The following is a 19,568-nucleotide window of genomic DNA, read 5'->3' as shown; positions in this document are numbered from 1 at the left end:
CCTGCCTTCTCTTCCTCCCCTTCCCTCCCCACACCTCCACCCCTCTATCCTCCCACCCTTCTCTCTGTCTCTCTCTCTCTCTCTCTCACTCTCTCTGCCCAGCGCCATGGGCAACCAGCTGTAGCATCCTCTCTCTCCCTGCGTTTCCTCCATCTCCAGCTGATGTTCAACAATCTGTGACCTTCAAAAGGAGGACTTACAGTGACCTGTGTGATTTTTGCTTGCCCAGAAAGACACAAGAGTATCACGTTTAATTTGAGCCATCAGCTGCTACTTCTAAATATATGACTTGTTATTTTGTTCTCCTGCTTTTGAACAACATTTGTCTGCCATGTATTCCACAGAGTGTCTCTAGCCGTCTAGTCAGGTTGCCAAGGCTTTAGTTTTAGAGATTTTTACAGTTTCACTTGGGGAACCACATTTAACAACCTCAAACTTTCAGACATGATTTGCGCTGGACTTAAATGTAACAGTGGTCCTTTCGTAGGCAGAACACAGCTACATATGTACCATCAGTATACTAATGGAAAGAAGCAACGACAGCAGGACAAAGAGAATCAAATATATGGCGTGTGCTACAGAAATCTCATCAGAATGAAATGGGCATGATCTGTTTTTCTGCATTCATTTGCTGGGCTGTTAGTGTAGCTGTGATTTAGTTAGAGAAACTGATGAATTAAGGAGTATGAAGAGTCCAGGGCTGTGTGTGTGAACCAGCAGGAAAACATATTAATGCATTTAAAGAATGTGACTGATGATATTACATTTTCTTGTTATCAACGAATCTTAAAAGACAAAAACCTGGCACCTGTACCCAAGACCTTTGGTTCCAACTAAAGATGTGAATCTTTACTTCCTAAGTAGCCCCATTTGACACTAGCTTTAAGAACTGATAGTCAAACAAGAGATAATAGCGCTTTCGTAGGGGACTATTTTCAGTGGTGGATTTATCCACATTTTTTTGCTCTAGAGGTAGGACTTGAATGTAGGATTAAGTTAGAAGCACATACACTGTAGTTAAACTACTATTTAGAGACCACTGGAGAAGTGAATTATGCTTCAGAGGTGATTTGAGGAAATTGTACAGGCACTCACAGTCAGAATCTGCTGTCACTAAGTGGTGGCTAGAGACTGAAAAGCATTGACAGATTTGGCCTGCTTATCAACATAGTCAACAGCTGGAGCTCAGCGGTGGCTGTGACACACAGTTCACGGGGGTTAATGGGGTACTTTAAAACCTTCAGTGCCCGATACTCACAAAATGTCAAAAAATGTCAAATGTTTTTCTGTGTCATAACTCACTTAAATACAGGACACATATTTTAAGACTGAGCATGACTGACACTTTGAGGGTATTATTGTTTTGGATGTCCATCTTGAATAAACATCCATAAATCCACATAGAAACCAGAGAAAAAGAAGCTCCATAACTTGCCTGAAAATCATCCAGTTTTTAAGTTTTCTTAAGTATCAAAGTAACCAAGTGATACATGTCTGTACGTCCATGGGTGCACTGCAAGCAGGAACTACTAATAGTTTGAAAACCCCTATTGTAAGCTGGCTTACATAAAAAGCAATTCTTAGATCTGCACATTTCTTAGACCAAACTGAAAACGTTAACCCTTCAATCAAGCGTCAGTGGTCCCCTACGCACGTCAGTGGTTCCATATTGATGTTGACAGAAAATGTCACAGGCAGGACAGAGCGTGGACACAATGTAAGACTGAAATGCTGAAATGCAACGAAATGACTGTCAGTTCTGGCCAAGACTTATTCCTCAGTCATTTTTAGTGTTAAAGCCCAAGTTAATCAGCAAGCAAAATGCAAAGCCTAAATCAAACAAGTTGAACATTGGCACGGTTTTCTGGGACGTCATGAGGAAACTTGTGCTAGCTTAGCAAACATTGCCCCGATGGTGTGAACCGGCAGCTGCAGTGAAACTGATGTCAGTAGGAGTACCAGCGAGTCGCTGATGCAATCTGTCAGACATGACAATATAACAAAGACCTAATCAGCATAGTGCAGCTTCACCAGCTAGTTTTGTTTCATCCGTTATCACATGAAAGTGAGAATCAAAGGAGAGAATCGGATGCAACGGATCACGGTCCATTGTCTTCCAAGGTTCAGACTTGCTCTTGTCTTGTGTTTGAAATGCCAGAACCTCCGTTGTCAAACCTACAAATTTTTCTGCTTTAACCTGACTACTGGCTTAAATGTTACAAGCCCCATCTGAGCATGACCCAAACTTTAGCAGAGGCATTGCCTGAATTTCTTGCGTAATGCCCAAACCTTTTCAAGTCTGTTGAAACTGAACAATGCTCTAATGTCTTCCTCTTCCTCTCTCTGGCTGCCTCTCCCACTGTGGTTACAGTAGACAAATTGTTTATGGAGGATTATGTAATAACACTCATTCATTTTCAGTCATGCTTGACAAGCTGTTCTTGTTGTTCTGGTGCAGGCCTTGGGTGTGTTGTGGGGTGAAGTGGGGCTGGTGGGAGACGGTCAAATATCATGTACGGTTTGTTTAAAATAGTGTTTCAAAGGCAGAGACCCTAAGCTTGGTACTAAATACAGAGTTAAGTGCAGGGCTGCAGTGGCTCTGTTTACCTACATCTTTAAATTCTAGAATATTGTTTAGGTAGCCCCCCCCCCCCCCCCCCCCCAGCGTTTATGCACATGGCACATTAGTTTTACATTAGTGTTGTTTTAGCCATACAGTTTATCTTTTTTTTTTTAAAATCTTTTTAGTTTTAAGAGTTAAGAATGCAAACTCCATAACACAAACCATCACAACCCGTATTCCCACTATATTAAGTTAGTGCGTAAGCTAACTGCCAAAAACAGGCTTTTTATATTATCTTTATTGTATATAGACTGAATGGTGAGATGAGACACAGGGGAGAGAGAAAATGGAAGAAAGTAAAAAAAAAAACTGATTAAGAAAGGAGGAAGAGAGAACCCGGACTAACATATTGTGAGAGCAGTATCCCCTTTTGAACATGACCTTGGTCCTTGAGAAAGGTTACTCAGTGCTTTAAGCAACCAGAAGAATTGTCAGTTCCAGTAGAGATTCTGTCAAGAGAGAATACTGAATTCCAGATGGTTGCACTCCTTGAAGTCAATTTATGTTCTCTGCATCACGCATGCACTTGAGTGCTGCACAGCATGTCATTAGGTCACTCTGGAAAACTGCATCAAATCAACTTTAAAGCCCTGGTATTTAGCGCTTAATTATATCTTGTATCACTCGAGCCGACAATTTTAGGTAGATGTAATGTGTATGTTCTGATAGATAGCTTACTTAGTCTAGTACAGAAAGTCAGTGCTAAGCAAAAACAGGGAGAACAGGATGAGACCTATGGCCACGGTTGTAATCGTACTTTGCTTCAGCACAAATCCTGCGAAGAGTGAACTGGGATATTTCACCACTCTTTCTTTCTTGTAGGATGGTGGAGGTTGAAATTTACATCACACTCATTTCGCCATGGCCTCCTAAAGTCATGTTCTATACGTTGAATGAAATGGCTTTGGAAAGCAGTTGGACTTTACCCTAGTTTGATTAATGGCACGTTATGGGAGCACCATAAGCGTCATTACTGACAATGGTGCTTTTTCAATTCTGTCCTTATTTTCATTAAAGCTGTAGCGCAGTGGAGTAAAATCAGTAGTAGGCAGTCTTTACTCAAAGAAAAGCCCAGGTGTTAATTAAGATTTGAATACTTATTGTGGCCCAGTTCCACTTAAATGTCTCGGGAGCCCTGCCGTTGAGCCTACACCCACAATGGTTGACCTCAAGAAGTAGCACACGCAACTGGAATGCAGCAATAAGCAGTAAGTAGTTATTCACTGCACCAAAATGACTGCTATGAAAAAGACACCAGATCTCTTACGGTTTGTCAGCATTTTGCTATATTTGTACCATTTTCAAAGCAATAATAATGAGTGGTTTTATAATAACAATGTGTCTAATGGCTGTAGAGATCAACAATGGAGATGAAAGATAGTGACTGTTGAACTTCTATTCATCATATGTAAATGAACAACTGTTTGCTATCAAGTTGGCCATATAAACTTGTTCACAGCCCCCAAGTAGCCAAGAAATCAGTTATTGTGGGGTTTATAACATTTATACTTAAATGTTTAATGGTATCATTTTAGCAACAAATGCCTACCATGTATCAACCAAATCATCTCTTTGTAGTCTTTTTGGCCCCCTGACAAGTTTACAGTGAATCTATTATTTTCTGGTTTGGCCCTTAAGTCTTGAGAAAATCTTGACTTTATTCCTGAGAGCCTCCTTTCCTTTGGCTCTTTACCATCGTGCACTAGGCATATAATGTAAAGTTAGCTTGTATTAGGTATCTTTGTGCTACATGTATACGGTTAATAGGCTCACAGTTCACAGTTGTTTTTACTGTTTAATTGGAGGGTTTTATTGAACTCATTAGATCTTTGTCTATTATCATTGAAGAAGTAAAGAATTAGCCCCTGTCCTGTCTGTGCTTGCAATTAAATATGCAAAATTAAATCAAATAAATCAGTGTAATCAACTAAATCAAGATGGTGAGCCTGTGGAAATAGGAACTTAACAAAATGAAAATGGGAAACACAAAATAATTTCAGTTCAAAATCATTTCAAGGCACAAATGAATCGAGAGCACAAAATTCACCTGATGACAGCAATGAGGTAAATTATAGCCTCAAAATATATTTGTGTTTTTTTTTTATTTACTTAGGCAGCCAGTCGCAGGCTAATATTAGTCCGATCAGAGTCTTGTCAGGATGATTATACTCTTTAGTGATGTCTCACTAATTTCTCCTTGTGTCTCTCACTATGCATCAACATGTGAGCGGTGGCTGTCATATGGCAGCGCTGAGTAATTGTGACAGTCATCGGTCTATTTTGCTTGTGTGTGCACATGTATGTTTTCCATTAATACATGTGTGCGATCAAGTGTCTTCATGTGTGTGTGTGTGCTTTGCAAGCTTGTCGCTAGGGGCTAGATGCTGAAATTTTGCACTAGCGAATGAGGGAATATTCCGGGCCGTCATGTGACCGTGTGATGTCAGAGAGAGAGACAGGGAGAAAGGAAACAGAGAGAGAGAGAGAGAGAGAGAGAGAGAGAGAGAGCAAGGTGCAATTTAGCCCCACAGCTGATCCGTGCAGTGCTCAGAGAGAAGCAGAGACGACCAGACACACACTCACTCTCACTCTCACACGCACTCCTTTTGCCTTTTCCTGTAAACACACAGATATACATATGCACTTATACACACATGCACTTCACACACAGCAGCACATTGATACATACACGCAACTCCCCTTCTTCTTCCTCTACTTTCCAAGCTCATAACACTTTGGATACTGGCTACATTTCTGCCTCCTGGACAAGAGTAAAACGGCACTTGGTGGAGACAGAAAAGATTTGGTCACAGGAGAAAAAAGCTGAAGAACAAAAACCACAACAAAAGACAAAGAAGGAGTAAATAAGGCAAAAAAAAAAGAAGAAGAGACTGACAGGAGACCAATCCAGAAAAAGGACAAGACGACCTGACAACAAAGCGGGAGAATGTCCTTCCTGTCTGGCTCTCCCTGGCAGCAGCCTGGCATCATTAGTGGTAGCAGCGGGTACGGACATCCTTCCACTGGGCATCAACAGCAGCATCAACAGCAACACAAACCTTCCAATACCCTCTCTGGCGCCAACATCCCTGAGGTCCTGGCCTCCTCTTCGCTGTCACCCTCCAGCCCAGCCTCTGACCAGCACAGTGAGTGGCGCAGTCAAGGCCAGACGGCACCAGGGGGGCAGGTTCCCACCGAGGTCAAATTGAGGCAAGACAGGACTGAGGGGATGTTGTCTGGGATGGTGGCCGAGGAGCCAGGAACAAGTCTAGTAATGCCAGTGCTGACGATCGAAGATGAGGGGTCCAGAGGGGCAAGGTCGAGGAACAACGGATATTGGGGAGGAGAGGCAGCAGGGTCATTAGGGAGTACAGGACAAAGCCCCAGCAGCCCTCTGTCTTCCCACTCCTCCCCTTCGTCCTCATTGCCTTCTCCATATATCTCACCCGGGAGATCCTTTCTGAATTCTGAGCTAGACCTTAAGCCCAGATCAAATCCTAACTTGGGACAAAATATTCTGCAACAAAACTATACAGGAAGCAAAGATGGATTTTACATGCAATTATCGCAAGAGTCTGCCCAAGGCCAGGGCTCGTCGCAAGCTCCTTCTGCAAAACAGGCCTCAGGGCTTGGGGATAGAAATACATTAAGCCCCTGCTTCACTGGTACCGAATCAAGTTCAGGAAATAAAGAGGATGAGAAGAAATTTGCTACATCCTCTGGAGGCCTACTCGGAAGTCAGAAAGAAATTTCAGTTGCAGTTCTAACTGGAAATCAGACTTTTGGAAATCAATCTTTAGGAAAGCAAAGTGTTGATACACAGCCGTCTGCCGCTCACCTAACAGGCAGTAAAGTTGGTGCCGCTGCAGGGCCAAGACCCGACCTACCTCCAGCCTCAGCTAAGATTAGTTTTGGGGTGGGCGGAGTAGGGGAGAGTGAGATGGATAGAGAAAACTTAAGCCATCCTGAAATGGGGGGAGTAGGGTCATGTACTCCATCTAGCAGAGGCATAAGAGGTGGGGTAGTAATTCATGGCTTGTCACAGGATTCACCTTGTGTTGAGGACGGCAGAGTGGGATCATGTACTACCTTAAACAGAGAGACGAAAACTAACCAAAGCAGTGAACTGCCACAGCGGACTGCAGTGAGACGCGCAATGTCCGACTGCTCACACCTGTCTGTTCCCATGGTAATGGCAACGTACTCCACTGGTATGGGAGGCTCGCCACTGATGATACCCAACCCGAATTTTGCCGTGACAGGAGCAACATGTCCGCCCAGGGCACCCTATCCGCACGTGGCCGTCCGACGCTCACTCACTGTCACAGATGGCACGGAAGCTGCAGCTGCAATGGTGACACTGATGTCATCCCCGTTAATGACAGCACCTGTACTGCCATCATCCCCACCTCCTAAGAGGCATCATGGGAGCTGTGAGACCAGTTTTCTACTTCCTGTGCCTCCCCCTGCGGGAACGGCCATTAACAACAGCCAAGATAGTAATCTTAACACAGCAGGTACGAGTTTCTTCTTGTGTGTGTGTGTCTGTTGGGATGGATATGAGAAAACATAAACAGTAGATTATCACATATACAAGGCAAAGTCCCTAACCAGTCCACCAATCAGAGTGGAGTAGGCGGGATTTAGAATGGAGACATCATCTTCCTACGTACTCAGCCTTCAATTTCGTAAGCAGTAGCGTAGCATGGGAGTGTCATCATTACAGATTGTACAGTTCTGCTGCTTCACTTCACCTGAGCACACATCGCAATCAATGGCAATCAGTTCAATTGCAATTGCTTAAGTATAGGTTGTTGTCTGTGCCTTCTTTTCCAATATTAGGCCTACCTACGTCTGAAAATAGGTGTCTTTTAGAACATCAATAGGAGGGTGCCACACTGCTGGTTGCCACTTTGGTAAAAAAAAACAAAAAAAACCACATGCAGTATGTTTGCAACATGCTCTGGCTGGGTATGGTTAGTGGCGGTAAATATTCTTTTTATGTGTCCTTTCAGTCTTGATAGAAGCCACATCCACGGCTGCCCATCACCATTATCCTGGTGTAGAAATCCATTCTGTTTCTTTGTGTTTCTGTTTGGTAGATTTGCATTTATTCTCGCTGATCTCAGTTTTACCAGCTTTGAATTTGGGAATCATGCAAATGCAACAGAGCCTTAGGTATATACATTTCATCTTTTCTATCACTGCGTAGCTTCTTAGGCACAGTGTAGTAGCAAAGCAAGTCATCAACAGCTTGACATGATTCTAATTTAAGATGGTCGTTAATATGATTAATTAGCTGCGTCGAAAGGGTTGTATGGGTGTTGCACATGTCAATACTTGGAGTATCGGTTGGAGTCATGGTATATGAGGTGCATCTGTTCTACACTTGGAGGTCACAGACAGCATCTGAAGGCCTTGTTTGATTTAAGCTCATTTGATTGCGGATGCGAATGAGCACAGGTTATAGCTGTTTACTATCATCATGCTCCAAGAACTTCGAATGAATGTCGAATGATCTTAAACTATGTCCCAAGATAAGCAATTTAAAAAACAAAAATGTAAGTCTTTACAGCACAAACTGTGTGCCTACAGCTGAATACATGCTTTCATGTAAGAGTTGTTGGCTTGAGTTTGGAACACAGTTTTATACATTTTTGTACCAGCAGCATACACACTAAATGTGCAAAATATTGGGGATATCTTCCTCGTATTCATTTGCTGTCACTTCCCAAGAAATTAATACTTTTTTTTTTTTTTTTAACATATTAGTCATTGAGAAAACAAATAATGCAAACACAAAAACATAACCAATAATCAGTAATAACACTTGAAACGTCAGTAAATATGGGTGAGGCTCCTTTTAACTGCACTGAGTGAGCTTTGCTGTATGGTAATATGGTATGAAGGTAATATCACCCTTTTGTTGGGATGTCACGAGGGCTGTGTGGCTGGTTGATCTTAAGGACATAAACGAATTTAGGAAAACAAGTCTTGATTTAGATTATCTCAAAGGTTAATGCTCTTTTGATTGCCATCTCCTCCTCTAATAGGAGCTTTAATAAGGTAAACCAAGATGGAGATGGTTTCATATCATAACTGTATTTCATTTAATTTCATGAATGTCACACAGATATTAGCACGTCCCCATGTGTTATTGCATTCTTTGAAATGACCATTTGATGAACTCAAAGGGCATTGGATTATGGGAGGACCAGTCCAGAAATTAGAATTATAAATGAAAACTGATTTGGATTATTGATGCATTTTACATGGCTCCATATAAAAAAGTTAATGAAACAGGTGCAATCCATGCATTTATTTAAGCCTGTCTCCCCCATTTCCCCTCAAATAGGTTCTCTGCTTTTATATTCACTACATACTGAATATTTCTCTGCCTATGTGATCATTTATCCATCCAGTCAGCCTTGCGCTCTGTCTTTTAGACTGCAGTCGAAAGAGAAAGGCTGGGACATTGATTAGACATTGACTCTGACTGTACTCATTCAAATATAGAGCAGCTATTTCTAGCATTGCGTGTGTGTGTGTGTGTGTTAGTGAGGAGCTTCAACTGATGTCAATCTTACAGATTTTAAAGGCGCACGCCCCCACAGACGCACAACTGCAAGTGACGTGTTTTTTTTTATTTAGCAGAGAAATAGATCACAGTTGCACAAGACACACATGCACAAAGAAGTACACAGCTGTTCGGAGGTGATGTGGTTCTTTATACTGGAATCATCACGGTCTGTCCTTTATTTATTTTCTATGGGCTTGCTGTACAGGGGTGAGGGAGCAGCTAAACCTGAGGAACAAATGACCAAACACAGAAAAACAGAAGTGAGCTGATAACATTAAAGCTTAGCTTGTTGCCCAAAGGCTGTTTTGCTTCGACAGGAGAGAGGACAAACAGATACATGTGGGCAGGCAGGAGGTTGACCCTGGTGTGGGAGCGTCTTTCAGTGTTTCAAACTATATGTTTTTTAAGCACAGGAATTCTGGACAAAAATCATGGCCTGCCCATGTAGAACATCTATTTGCAAATTTTGGCAAAATCCTAGTGTAATTTTTGATGTAGATCTTTGTGTTGATATGATGTGAAGTTGATGTGTTGTTGTGAAGAATGTTGTCTTGTCGTGTTTTTTTTTCAACTCAGGAAAATTAGGAAATTAGGTTTTGTTTCTTGGTATTTTACTTTAAATTGTTTAGTAGGTTTTTATCTTCTGGCTAGGACAACGGCCATACACTTCCCTGTGGTCACTCATCAGCTTTAACTAATGCTTCTGCCTGAAACATTTTGCGATAACCATAAGTGTGGATTAACACTGTAGCAATTATTATATTAGCAGCTGCTCTGTCTGAAATATGACTGAAGAACAACTGATATATCTGTATACAGTGCAGCCAAACAAACATGCAATGTTTTAATAAAGACACAGTGTCTCCCCAGTGTTCATTCAGTAGCAGTGCACCACTGCTGCAGAATTATGACTGTAGCTGCTAAAATCCTCCATCTCCTCATTCTTTAGAGGACATCTACTTAGCGGCAGAAAAGTGACGGTGGGTGCAAGCAGAAAAGAGGAAAAGGACAGCAAGAAGTTGTCAGTCTGGTAGTAGATGTACAGTATAGGTTACATTGTGTCAGTCAATAAATTCTGCAGCTTCTTAAGACCAAAAAGTCTCATCCCCATCCCAGTTTTCCCCACCGCTAAAGAAGTGAAGCAGGTTGCCCCTTATGGTGAGTACGAGCTTCTGTTTGGTCTGTTAGCTGAGCAGGTGCAGCCAGTGATTAAAGTGGAAGTGTAGTATCGCTGCAGCCAGAGCTGATCACAGCCACATAATGCTTCAAATTCCAGAACTGTGTTTCAGAAGTGTCCTAGAAGTGACTTGGCATTCTGCCGTTGGAAATATGCGCCTGATCTATTTTTGACGGAAAAGGCAAAGAGAATCTGTTAAATTTTCAAAATAAATCCCCCCATGCAGACTTTTGATCATATATTCGATCACCACAACAATATTATTTTATAATCTGTGGCACCAGGCCGTACGTCAACCAGTCAGAGGGTTTTTCTTTACCTCATGGATAACAAGATGTTCATCTTGGAAGTGGAAAAGCACTTTCATCTTAGCCTGGTGGTACGCCACAACAAACTAGTAAATACCTACATGATACACATTTAAAACAGGCAAAATAAGAAACGTAGCCTGTTCGCTCATGTGAGAAGCACAAAGATCAAGGAAAACTGACCAAATTAACGAAATCTGAGCAAGTCAACTAATCAGCCAGGCAAAATGCTTCGCCTCTGAAACTTTCCCAATGGGGTTTGAAGCTGTACAAAGGACAGAACAAAACAAAACAGGATGGGGCTCAAATATGCCAGGTGGGATTTTGGGGTAAGAGTGACATTCCTCCATATATTTTGGTTTGCAATATGTCAAAAACTATTTTATGAGCTGTTTGTTTGTCCAGTGCACAGCTCCCTCCTATTTCACACTTTATCACAGAAAAATACAAAAAAAAAAATTCAAGAAATTCACAAAAATGTAATTTTCACCATAATTCTAAAATTCCCTAAATGTCAGTTTAAAGGATGCGGTCGGGGATATTCTATATTTTTATTTTGGTTTTGTTTGTCTTGTTTCTTTAAAAAACAAATAAACACATTCATTCTCTGCTCAGGTTGCCATTGCTCCGCTGCATCTGTACACAGCAAAGACGTTAGATGCTATATTCATGTTTGGAGCTTTAAGAAAAGCTCCAAACAAAAACATTTTTATCGTTATTATAATTGCAAAGTGTCTGGACTGTTGTATAAAGGGACACGAGCAAATAGTGATTGAATAACCAGTAAAACTGTGCTATGCAGTAATAAAAGATTCATCATTATTATATAAGGAGGGTTTTACAAAAATCGGGAGACAAAATAAAATGTGTAAGACAAACATAGTTTGTATCACACACACTTATGTCACCGTTATGTCACTGTTAGTTATGTCACTGAGCAGAGTGTGTGTCTGTGTGTCTGTGTGTCTGTGTGTGTGTATGTGTGTGTGTGCAAAGTTATGTGTGGATTTATCACTGTGAATATCCGTCTGTCTATTGATTGTACAATCTGTCAGTCTGGTAGCAGGATGGCTATCATGCTAGTAAGTAGAAGTGTTAGCGGTCAATACTCAAACTGGGTTTTTGTGTGCATGCGAGACAGAAAGGGAGAGTGTGTGTGTGTGTGTGTGTGTGTGTGTGTGTGTGTGTGTGTTGAGGACGCAGCCTGCAGTATAATATCCTTGCACCACTTTCATGTCTGTGTATGTTAGTCATGGTCTGATTTACGTGGCAGTCAACTCTCTCTGTCACAAACACACACACACACACACACACAGCTGGTTGCCAGCAGCTGTGTATTGTAGCGTGGTATTAGACGGATCCTCTGTGTTCTCAGCCAGCAGTTTCATGTTGGATGAGTCATATTGCTGGTGTTGCTGGGTGGAATGATACAGTGATGAAAACTACTGTAGCATGAGCAACAAATCCACCCGTTTGTGCTGAAGCTAGTGTACGTTGAAGCCCCTACTTTGTGCGTAGATTTCAGTTATTAATGTTTTTTGTAGAAATACATTACAGCATTGGTGCATTGTACATGTTGATTTCAACCCTTGACTTTTAGTTTAGATAACATTGTACTGTAATTATTTTTTTTAGCTCGAACTGGCAATGATGTGACAACATGGCAATGGTAAATTGTAAATGGACTGCACTTATATAGTGCCTTTCTACCTCAGTCACACACACACACACACACACACACACACTCACACTTGACAAGTACAATGTGTTTCATGTTGCTTCTGTACATTGAAATGTTTCACCGGCTGAACACTCGCTACCTCACTATAGCAAAGTTTTATGGAGCAAGAAACATGAGCGAAACATCAGACAAACTGACACATTTTATTCAGATCATCTGAACCACTTTATTTAGGTGTTAAGCAACCATGAGCACATCTGACGTGTGCTAATAATACCTCAAAGTTGAAGCAGGACGTAGGGCTGTTGTTTACAAAGGATAGTTTGGGTAATAATTTTAACTATCACGCTGATGAAGACAATGAGATGTGGTTGAAAGCTCCAGAAAAAGTCATATGTGGAGCTTGTCTTGAGATATTTTTATCTATCTATATATCTGACAATATCAAAAAATAGCAACATTGCAACACATATGATGAATCAGGTTGACACAATTATAGATAAAAACAGAATTGCTTCGTTTTCTAGTGTTGCAATCAATATTACAGACCACAAACCTCCTTTTATTTCTCTCTTCGAAACGAAGAGGGTCGTATTGATGCACATTTTCTTTGTCAGGTACTAAAATCAGACAAAACCAAAACACAGTGACGAATCTTGGAATCAAGAACATTAAAATTCATGAAGCAAGTAGGTGCCACTGAGAGGCTTTGTGAAGCAGCTGCAGCAAGGGATGAGTTTGCATTAACATAAGCTTAACATTGCAAAGAAGGAGCAGACTTCATTATAGCTTGATAAAGACGGACAAAACCACTAGTGTTAGATGATTATTGAGAAGGGGAGTGCAGGAGGGTGACCAAACTCCAAATGGGAGCCTGAAAATACTTTTTCTGTTGCCTGCATGACCATACATGAGCCCTACATGTGAGAATTTTCCACGCTCATGATCATAGCCTGTGTCTGATTTGGGCTCCCGGCTGAGTCAGTCTGCTGCCTGACTTCTTTGATGGTAGTCAGAGGGACCCACTCCGTGTTGCCCCGATTGCTGGAGATAAAACGAGGGCAGCAAATGGGCAGCATCTCAAAGGGGATCAGCAGTTATCACACACCAAATGTCAGCGCACAGAGAAATGAGGGAACATGAGGGCACAACGTAGCCAGGCCTGTCCAGTGTCACTGTTATGTAAGATATGCCTTGGTGGCAACAAAGAGTCCCTGTCTTTCTGCTGGCCACCCCTCGGCCCCGCCTGCTGTCTGTCCTTAATCCCATCAACCCTCTGAACCCCCTCCGCCTCTCTCTCGCTCTGTTCTGCTCACGTTTCCCTGTCATACCGTTTCATTATTATACAGTACATACCATGGGGATACAGAGAGCATGCTTTACTCACCAAGAAGAGTACTGCTGTCTTCTGTGGCTTTGGACAAGCTTTATGTCATCAGGGTTATCCTGGATTCGGTTTGGAGTGTAAAAGTTACAAATCTGTTACATCAACCATTTTGTCTTTCACACACCAACTTTACAGAAGTGCAGTACCAAATCACCGGAGTGCCCCTTTTAGGAAGTATGAGAGTAAAGTTGATAAAACATTATAATCCCATTGATCAAACTCTTTGTCAGGGTCTACAAAAGTTACTCAAAGGCAAGTCATATAAACCTGGTTCCAGACCTGCACATTGTTGCCCATATCTTTTTTTTTAAAGCTATTTAAATAGGCGTCATGTTGGGCTCATCAGAATTTTGTAGGCAGGTTTAAGAGCAGGTTCGTCATCTAACTGCCACAGCAATAAAACAGTACACAGAAAACATTGTGCATGAACACAATGCAATGTGTGCTAAGGGGATGTTATGTGTTGAGAAATGCTTTACATTAGATATAAAAAGGTATTAAGAAAAAGCATGTACATATTGTATGCATTTCATTGCATAGTTCAAAGTCTGAATTTAGAGAGACAGAAAGGTGAAAGAGGGATCAGGTTTATAAAAGTGGAGACAAAGAAGCGTTGTCTTTAAGGCCAGGATATATTCTGGCACTTTACAAAACAGTCAGTCACTTTCTCTGTCAAGGTTGGATGTGACCACATTGACATGGATTTTACAGGTACGGGCTCACCATTTGCATACCGCAGAGCAGTGGGCTCACTGGGCTTGACCTGTTTACTAACTAGACCCAGAATCATCTGCTGGGGTGACCTACATCAAATCACCCACATATCTATAGATAACTGAAGTGTTGTTGCAATTAGCAAATTATTTGATGTGATAGATTTTGGTGGAGGTATTACCGCAGACAATGTGTAATAAGTCTGTGCTTTGATTTGTCAGGTAATCAAATGTTGTGTTGTATGTCACTTTATGTGCTGTATGTGCTGTAAGAATTGTGCATGCATCCGTTATTTGTCATTGCACAATAATCTCAAGTCCCTTCCAAAGAGTTGTGAACAGTGTAGCATATGTATTGCAGAATGGTGTGCATATGGGGACAACTTTGATAACATTTATTTGAATTAAGTTTTTTCACAAACTTTTGGTCCGTTTTGATGCTGACAGTGACATTCTTTCTCTCGCAGCCAAATCTGACAACAAAGACAAGCAGGAGAAGATAGACATCATGTCCAGCAAGACAGACAAGATTGACACTCTTGACAAGAAAGAGAAAGACGAGCAGCAGAAGAAGGACAATGGCTCAGACAAGAACCAGAAGTCTGAGAAGATTGTCAAAGACGAGGAAAAGATTGAGAAGATGAACATGGAGAAAAACAAGGCCAATGAGAAGGCGGAGAAGGTGGACAAGCCGGAGAAAACCAACAAAGACGAGAAGAAGGAGGAGGAGAAGAAGCCAGCTGAGAAGAAGGAGGAGAAGGGAGGGAAAGGAACAGCCAAGTCTCCAACAGGCAACGGCGGCAAGACCCTGCCAAGCCCTGACAGCAAGAGCAAGGTGCGTCACACACACGCACGCACACGCACGCACGCACACACACATGCACATTTCTTGCCTACAGATTCACACATTCAAAGTGACAGAGTGTCCAGCGGTTCTAGAAACAGCCCCATCACCCACAGGTCACAGCACTGAAATCTGCCAGAGCCGATGTGTCCAACAGCAGTCTACTAAAGTGTCTTTGAGCAAGACACACAAACCCTGACCTGTTTGCACACAGACACACACACACACACACACACACACACACACACACACGGATATTCAGGCTGATAGCAGAAATTGCATTCTCCATCCAGTCAATGCACTGCTTTTTTTTTTCTACTGGTCTCTTGATTAGTTCGCCAACTATCCCTCCAAACTTTCAGCACCGTCTGTTGCTGTGAGTGAAGGTGCACAGATCTGAGACCTGATTTTCGTATTATATTGTTACTTTTGCGCTGCTGCTCATTTCACCAGATTTGAGACTTATGATTTTATGATTTGCTGCTCACGAGCTGTCTTAAGTGGCTATAAATTGCTTATAAAATAGATTTTTTATTTATTTTATGATTCTGCTGCCATATCATGCTGATGTTGCTATCAGTGATTTCATCTCTGCTTTTTTTCTCTATCTGTCCTCTTTTTCCTTTCGTTCTGTCCTCACTTTTTTATATACTGTTATTGTGGCCTGTTTTAACTCCATTATCACCAGCCTGACCTGGGTTCAGCTAAACCAAACTCAGCCAAATCTCGCCCATCTACCCTCTCCACCAATGGCGAGGCCACCTCAGCCAAACGCCCCTCCCCCACCACAGCCTCAGCCAATAAAAAAAGCCCCGTGTCCAAGGTGACCACCCCCACTGCTGCCAAGCGGGTGCCAACAGCAACTGGCTCCGCCAAGGCTGCCAAGGTGAGCATAATACACATGGGGAGAAATATTTCTTCAGCACAAATTCGATGAATGCACAATATCTTATTTAGTGAAGATAGGACTTTTCCCAGTCTGTGTTCCTGTTTGTACTGATGAGTGCGCTAAGTGATAAAGGTTTTCATTTTCATCCAGTCAGCTGTTATTCTGTAATATGTTGTCATTTTATTAAAATAATGCAGACTTACATTTTGAATTTGTTTGAATTTGCGTTTTTAAGATAATTGTAGGTCACGGAGTCTAAATCATTTTTTCATACAAAATGAATTGTCAGAGGACAGTGGTATGGTTTAATTTTTGAACAGTTGACATAATAAAATAATGTTATATTATTATTTGGCTCAATATATTAACATATTAGATATCATGTAGAACACAGTATACTGCATGTTATTACATTTTGTGTATTTTATACATTACAGTGAGGATAACAGCCTTTGAGCTGAGATTAGGCCCGTTTGAGATGAACTGGAAAGCGGATGGCTGTGGGCAGTGGCAGCATGAGGTGGTGACAAAAGGTTGCACTCAAGATGGATTGTTTCTAACAGCTTTCACAGTCTGTCGAGGAAGTTGAAGAAATATTTGCATCCTGTTAGATCTAATCTAAGTCCAGATAACAATCGCCACCTTATTATGCTGTGGGGTTGAGCGTCCCTTTGAAACTGAGAGCTGTGTTGTCGTGGGCTATACCCCCTAGTAGGGCCCCCCAAGGCAAAGTGGTTCCAGGAGAGAGACCAGACAAAGAGCAATTAAAAAAAAAACCCTTATGAAGCGGAGCCAGAAGTTCAGTGTTCCCGCCCCTGGGTTAGGGAAACTGGGCCCCCTCCTGGAGGGGAGCGTCTGGTGGCCTGAAAACTATGGGGCCCAGCCAGGCCAGACATGGAATGTCACCTCTCTGGCGGGGATTCAGAGCTGGTGTGGGAGGCTGAGCAGTACCAACTAGGGCTCGCCTCTAAGCACAGTGTCAGCTCTGGAACCAAGCTCCTGAAGAAGCACTGGACTCTCCTTTTCCAGAGTTGCCCAGGGTGAGAGCCGCCAGGTGGGTGAGGGGACACCACAGCTGAGCACCGCAGTGTTGAAGTTCTGCCTGGTGAGCGGACTTCTGTGCCAGGCATGGATTGGCCATAATGAACACCAAGTTCGAGCATAGGGTGGTTCATATGTACATGGTACCAAAGATCTATAATCGACTTTGTGGTCGTGTCATCGGATCTGTGGCCGTGTATCTTGGACACTCGGGGGAAGAGAGGAGCATAACTGTCAACTGATCACCACCTGGTGAGTTGGATCAGATGACAGGAGAGGCTGCCGGACAGATCTGATAAATCCGAACGTGTAGTGAGGGTGGGCTGGGAGCGTCTGGTGGAGGCCCCTGTCCAGGAGGTCTTCAACTCAACTTCAACTCGGGAAGAATTTCTAGTACAACTCGGGAGGTTGGGGACATGGAATCCAAGTGGGTCATGTTCAAAGCCTCCATTGCAGAGGGGGCTGCTAGGAGCTATGGCCAAAAGATCATCGGTGCTGGTCGGGGCAGCGACCTAAGATTACGCTGGTCGACATCAATGGTGAGGGAGGTTGTTAAGCTAAAAAAGGTCTCAGAGGTAGTTAAGAACCTCCTCTGTGGCAAGTCACCAGGGTTGGTTGAGATTTGCCCTGAAATGCTGAAGGGTCTGGACATTGTTTGGCTGTGGTGGTTGACATGCCTCTTCAGTGTCATGTGGAGGTTGAGACAGAACCTGTGGTTTGGCAGACCCGGGTGGTGGTCCCCTTTTTCAGAAAAGGGGACCAGAGGGTGTGCTCCAATTACACCCGATGAGGAGAGCGTCCAGTTTGGAGACCTCAGAATTGTATCTCTGCTTTTTGCAGACGATGTGGTTCTGTTGGCTTCCTCAGATTGTGACCTTCAGCATGCGCTGGGGCAGTTTGCAGCTGACTGTGAAGCGGTCATGAAGCAGTCTGATGAGAGTCAGCACTTCAAGTCTGAGGCCATGGTTCTCTGCTGGAAAACGGTGGATTGCCTCCTCCAGGTTGAGAGCAACTTGCTGCCCCAAGTGGGGGAGTTTAAGTATTTCGGGGTCTTGTTCACAAGTGAGGATAAAATGGAGCTCGAGATGGTGGTGCAGCATCAGCAGTAATACGGGCTGTACCAGCCCATTGTGGTGAAGAAGGAGCTGAGCAGGAATGCGAAGCTCTCGGTTTACCAGTCGATCTATCGTCCAACCCTCACCTATGGTTATAAGCTCTGGGTAATGACTGATCTGTAGGGTGTCTGGGTTCAGCCTCAGAGATAGGGTGAGGAGCGTGGCGACAACCATTTGAGGTGGTAAGGATGCCTCCTGGGCACCTCCCTTGGGAGGTTTACCGGGAATGTCCCACCGGCAGACCCAGAACTCGTTGGAGGGATTACATATCTCATCTGGCCTGGGAACACCTCAGGATCACCCAAGAGGAGCTGGAAAGCTTTGCTCGGGTGCTGTGGTGCTGTCCCTTTCAAACTAAAGAAATTCAAACTACAAATCAATCACACAGGGAGAAAACAGCATAAATACAAGTCAATATTTTCCATTATTGCTTTGTCAGATATCCTGACCGTCAAGGTTTAGCATCTGTACAGATGGAATTTTAAGAATCCTCACATGTATCGCTTTCAAGAATGAAATCAGTACTATTCATAGTGTAGACTGTAAGTGTCATAGATTCAGTCCAGTCTGTGAGAACTCTCTGTAATATTATTCAAATGTATTCAGCCTCTCTGGCTGTCACCACTGACCACACAGCATTAATTCTGTTAACAAAGCAAACCAACAGCACAAAAATCTGATTCCCTACAAGACTCAAAATCCCACAAATTAAACAAAAACTGAAAATTCACATTTCCCATCAGGCAGCACCTGGCCCCAAAAACTACAGTTGTCTTGATCTCTTAGGGTTGTTGTTGATGAGCTTTGCATGACGTCAGAGCAAGTCTGGATCAAGTCAGACGGAAATGTAACATCACCACTGCAGAATCAATCGCCTGTGATAGATTCTGCACAGGCCTAGCTCATCTCGAGTGACCCAGTTATTTACAGTTGCGTTGATCACCACAGCCTGGCTGTCCTTGAACCTTCAAGGACATGAATTGCACCATGGCACACTGAGAAAGGCCTTTTTGATCTCACTGATTTAGACTTTTCAGATTCACATTTAAAGATTCATCTTTTGAGCACTGCGGTTTTAAAAGCTTTACAATAAAACCTTAGTCCTCCTTCCTTCCTCCCTTCCTTTTCATCATAAGCCCGTCATCACCTCCTTTCGTCTCTTTGCTTTCATGTGCTGCTTACGTGGAAAACAGGATAGCATAGCCTTTAT

At 42.7% G+C, this 19,568-nt stretch overlaps 1 protein-coding gene across 1 annotated transcript in view; it reads left to right on the top strand.

Moving 5' to 3' along the window:
* LOC139214723 (microtubule-associated protein 4-like) overlaps positions 1-19,568 on the top strand; it is a 69,390-nt gene that overhangs the window by 33,938 nt on the left and 15,884 nt on the right. Inside the window, exons 8-9 of the mRNA XM_070845637.1 lie at positions 14,937-15,304; positions 16,002-16,199. Of these exons, the coding sequence (XP_070701738.1) occupies positions 14,937-15,304; positions 16,002-16,199 (566 nt within the window). The remainder of the gene's footprint in view (positions 1-14,936; positions 15,305-16,001; positions 16,200-19,568) is intronic.

The sequence above is a fragment of the Pempheris klunzingeri genome, chromosome 15 (assembly GCF_042242105.1).
Source record: "Pempheris klunzingeri isolate RE-2024b chromosome 15, fPemKlu1.hap1, whole genome shotgun sequence".
In the NCBI taxonomy this organism is placed as follows: Eukaryota; Metazoa; Chordata; class Actinopteri; order Acropomatiformes; family Pempheridae; genus Pempheris; species Pempheris klunzingeri.
This window is presented reverse-complemented; position numbering and strand designations above follow the sequence as displayed.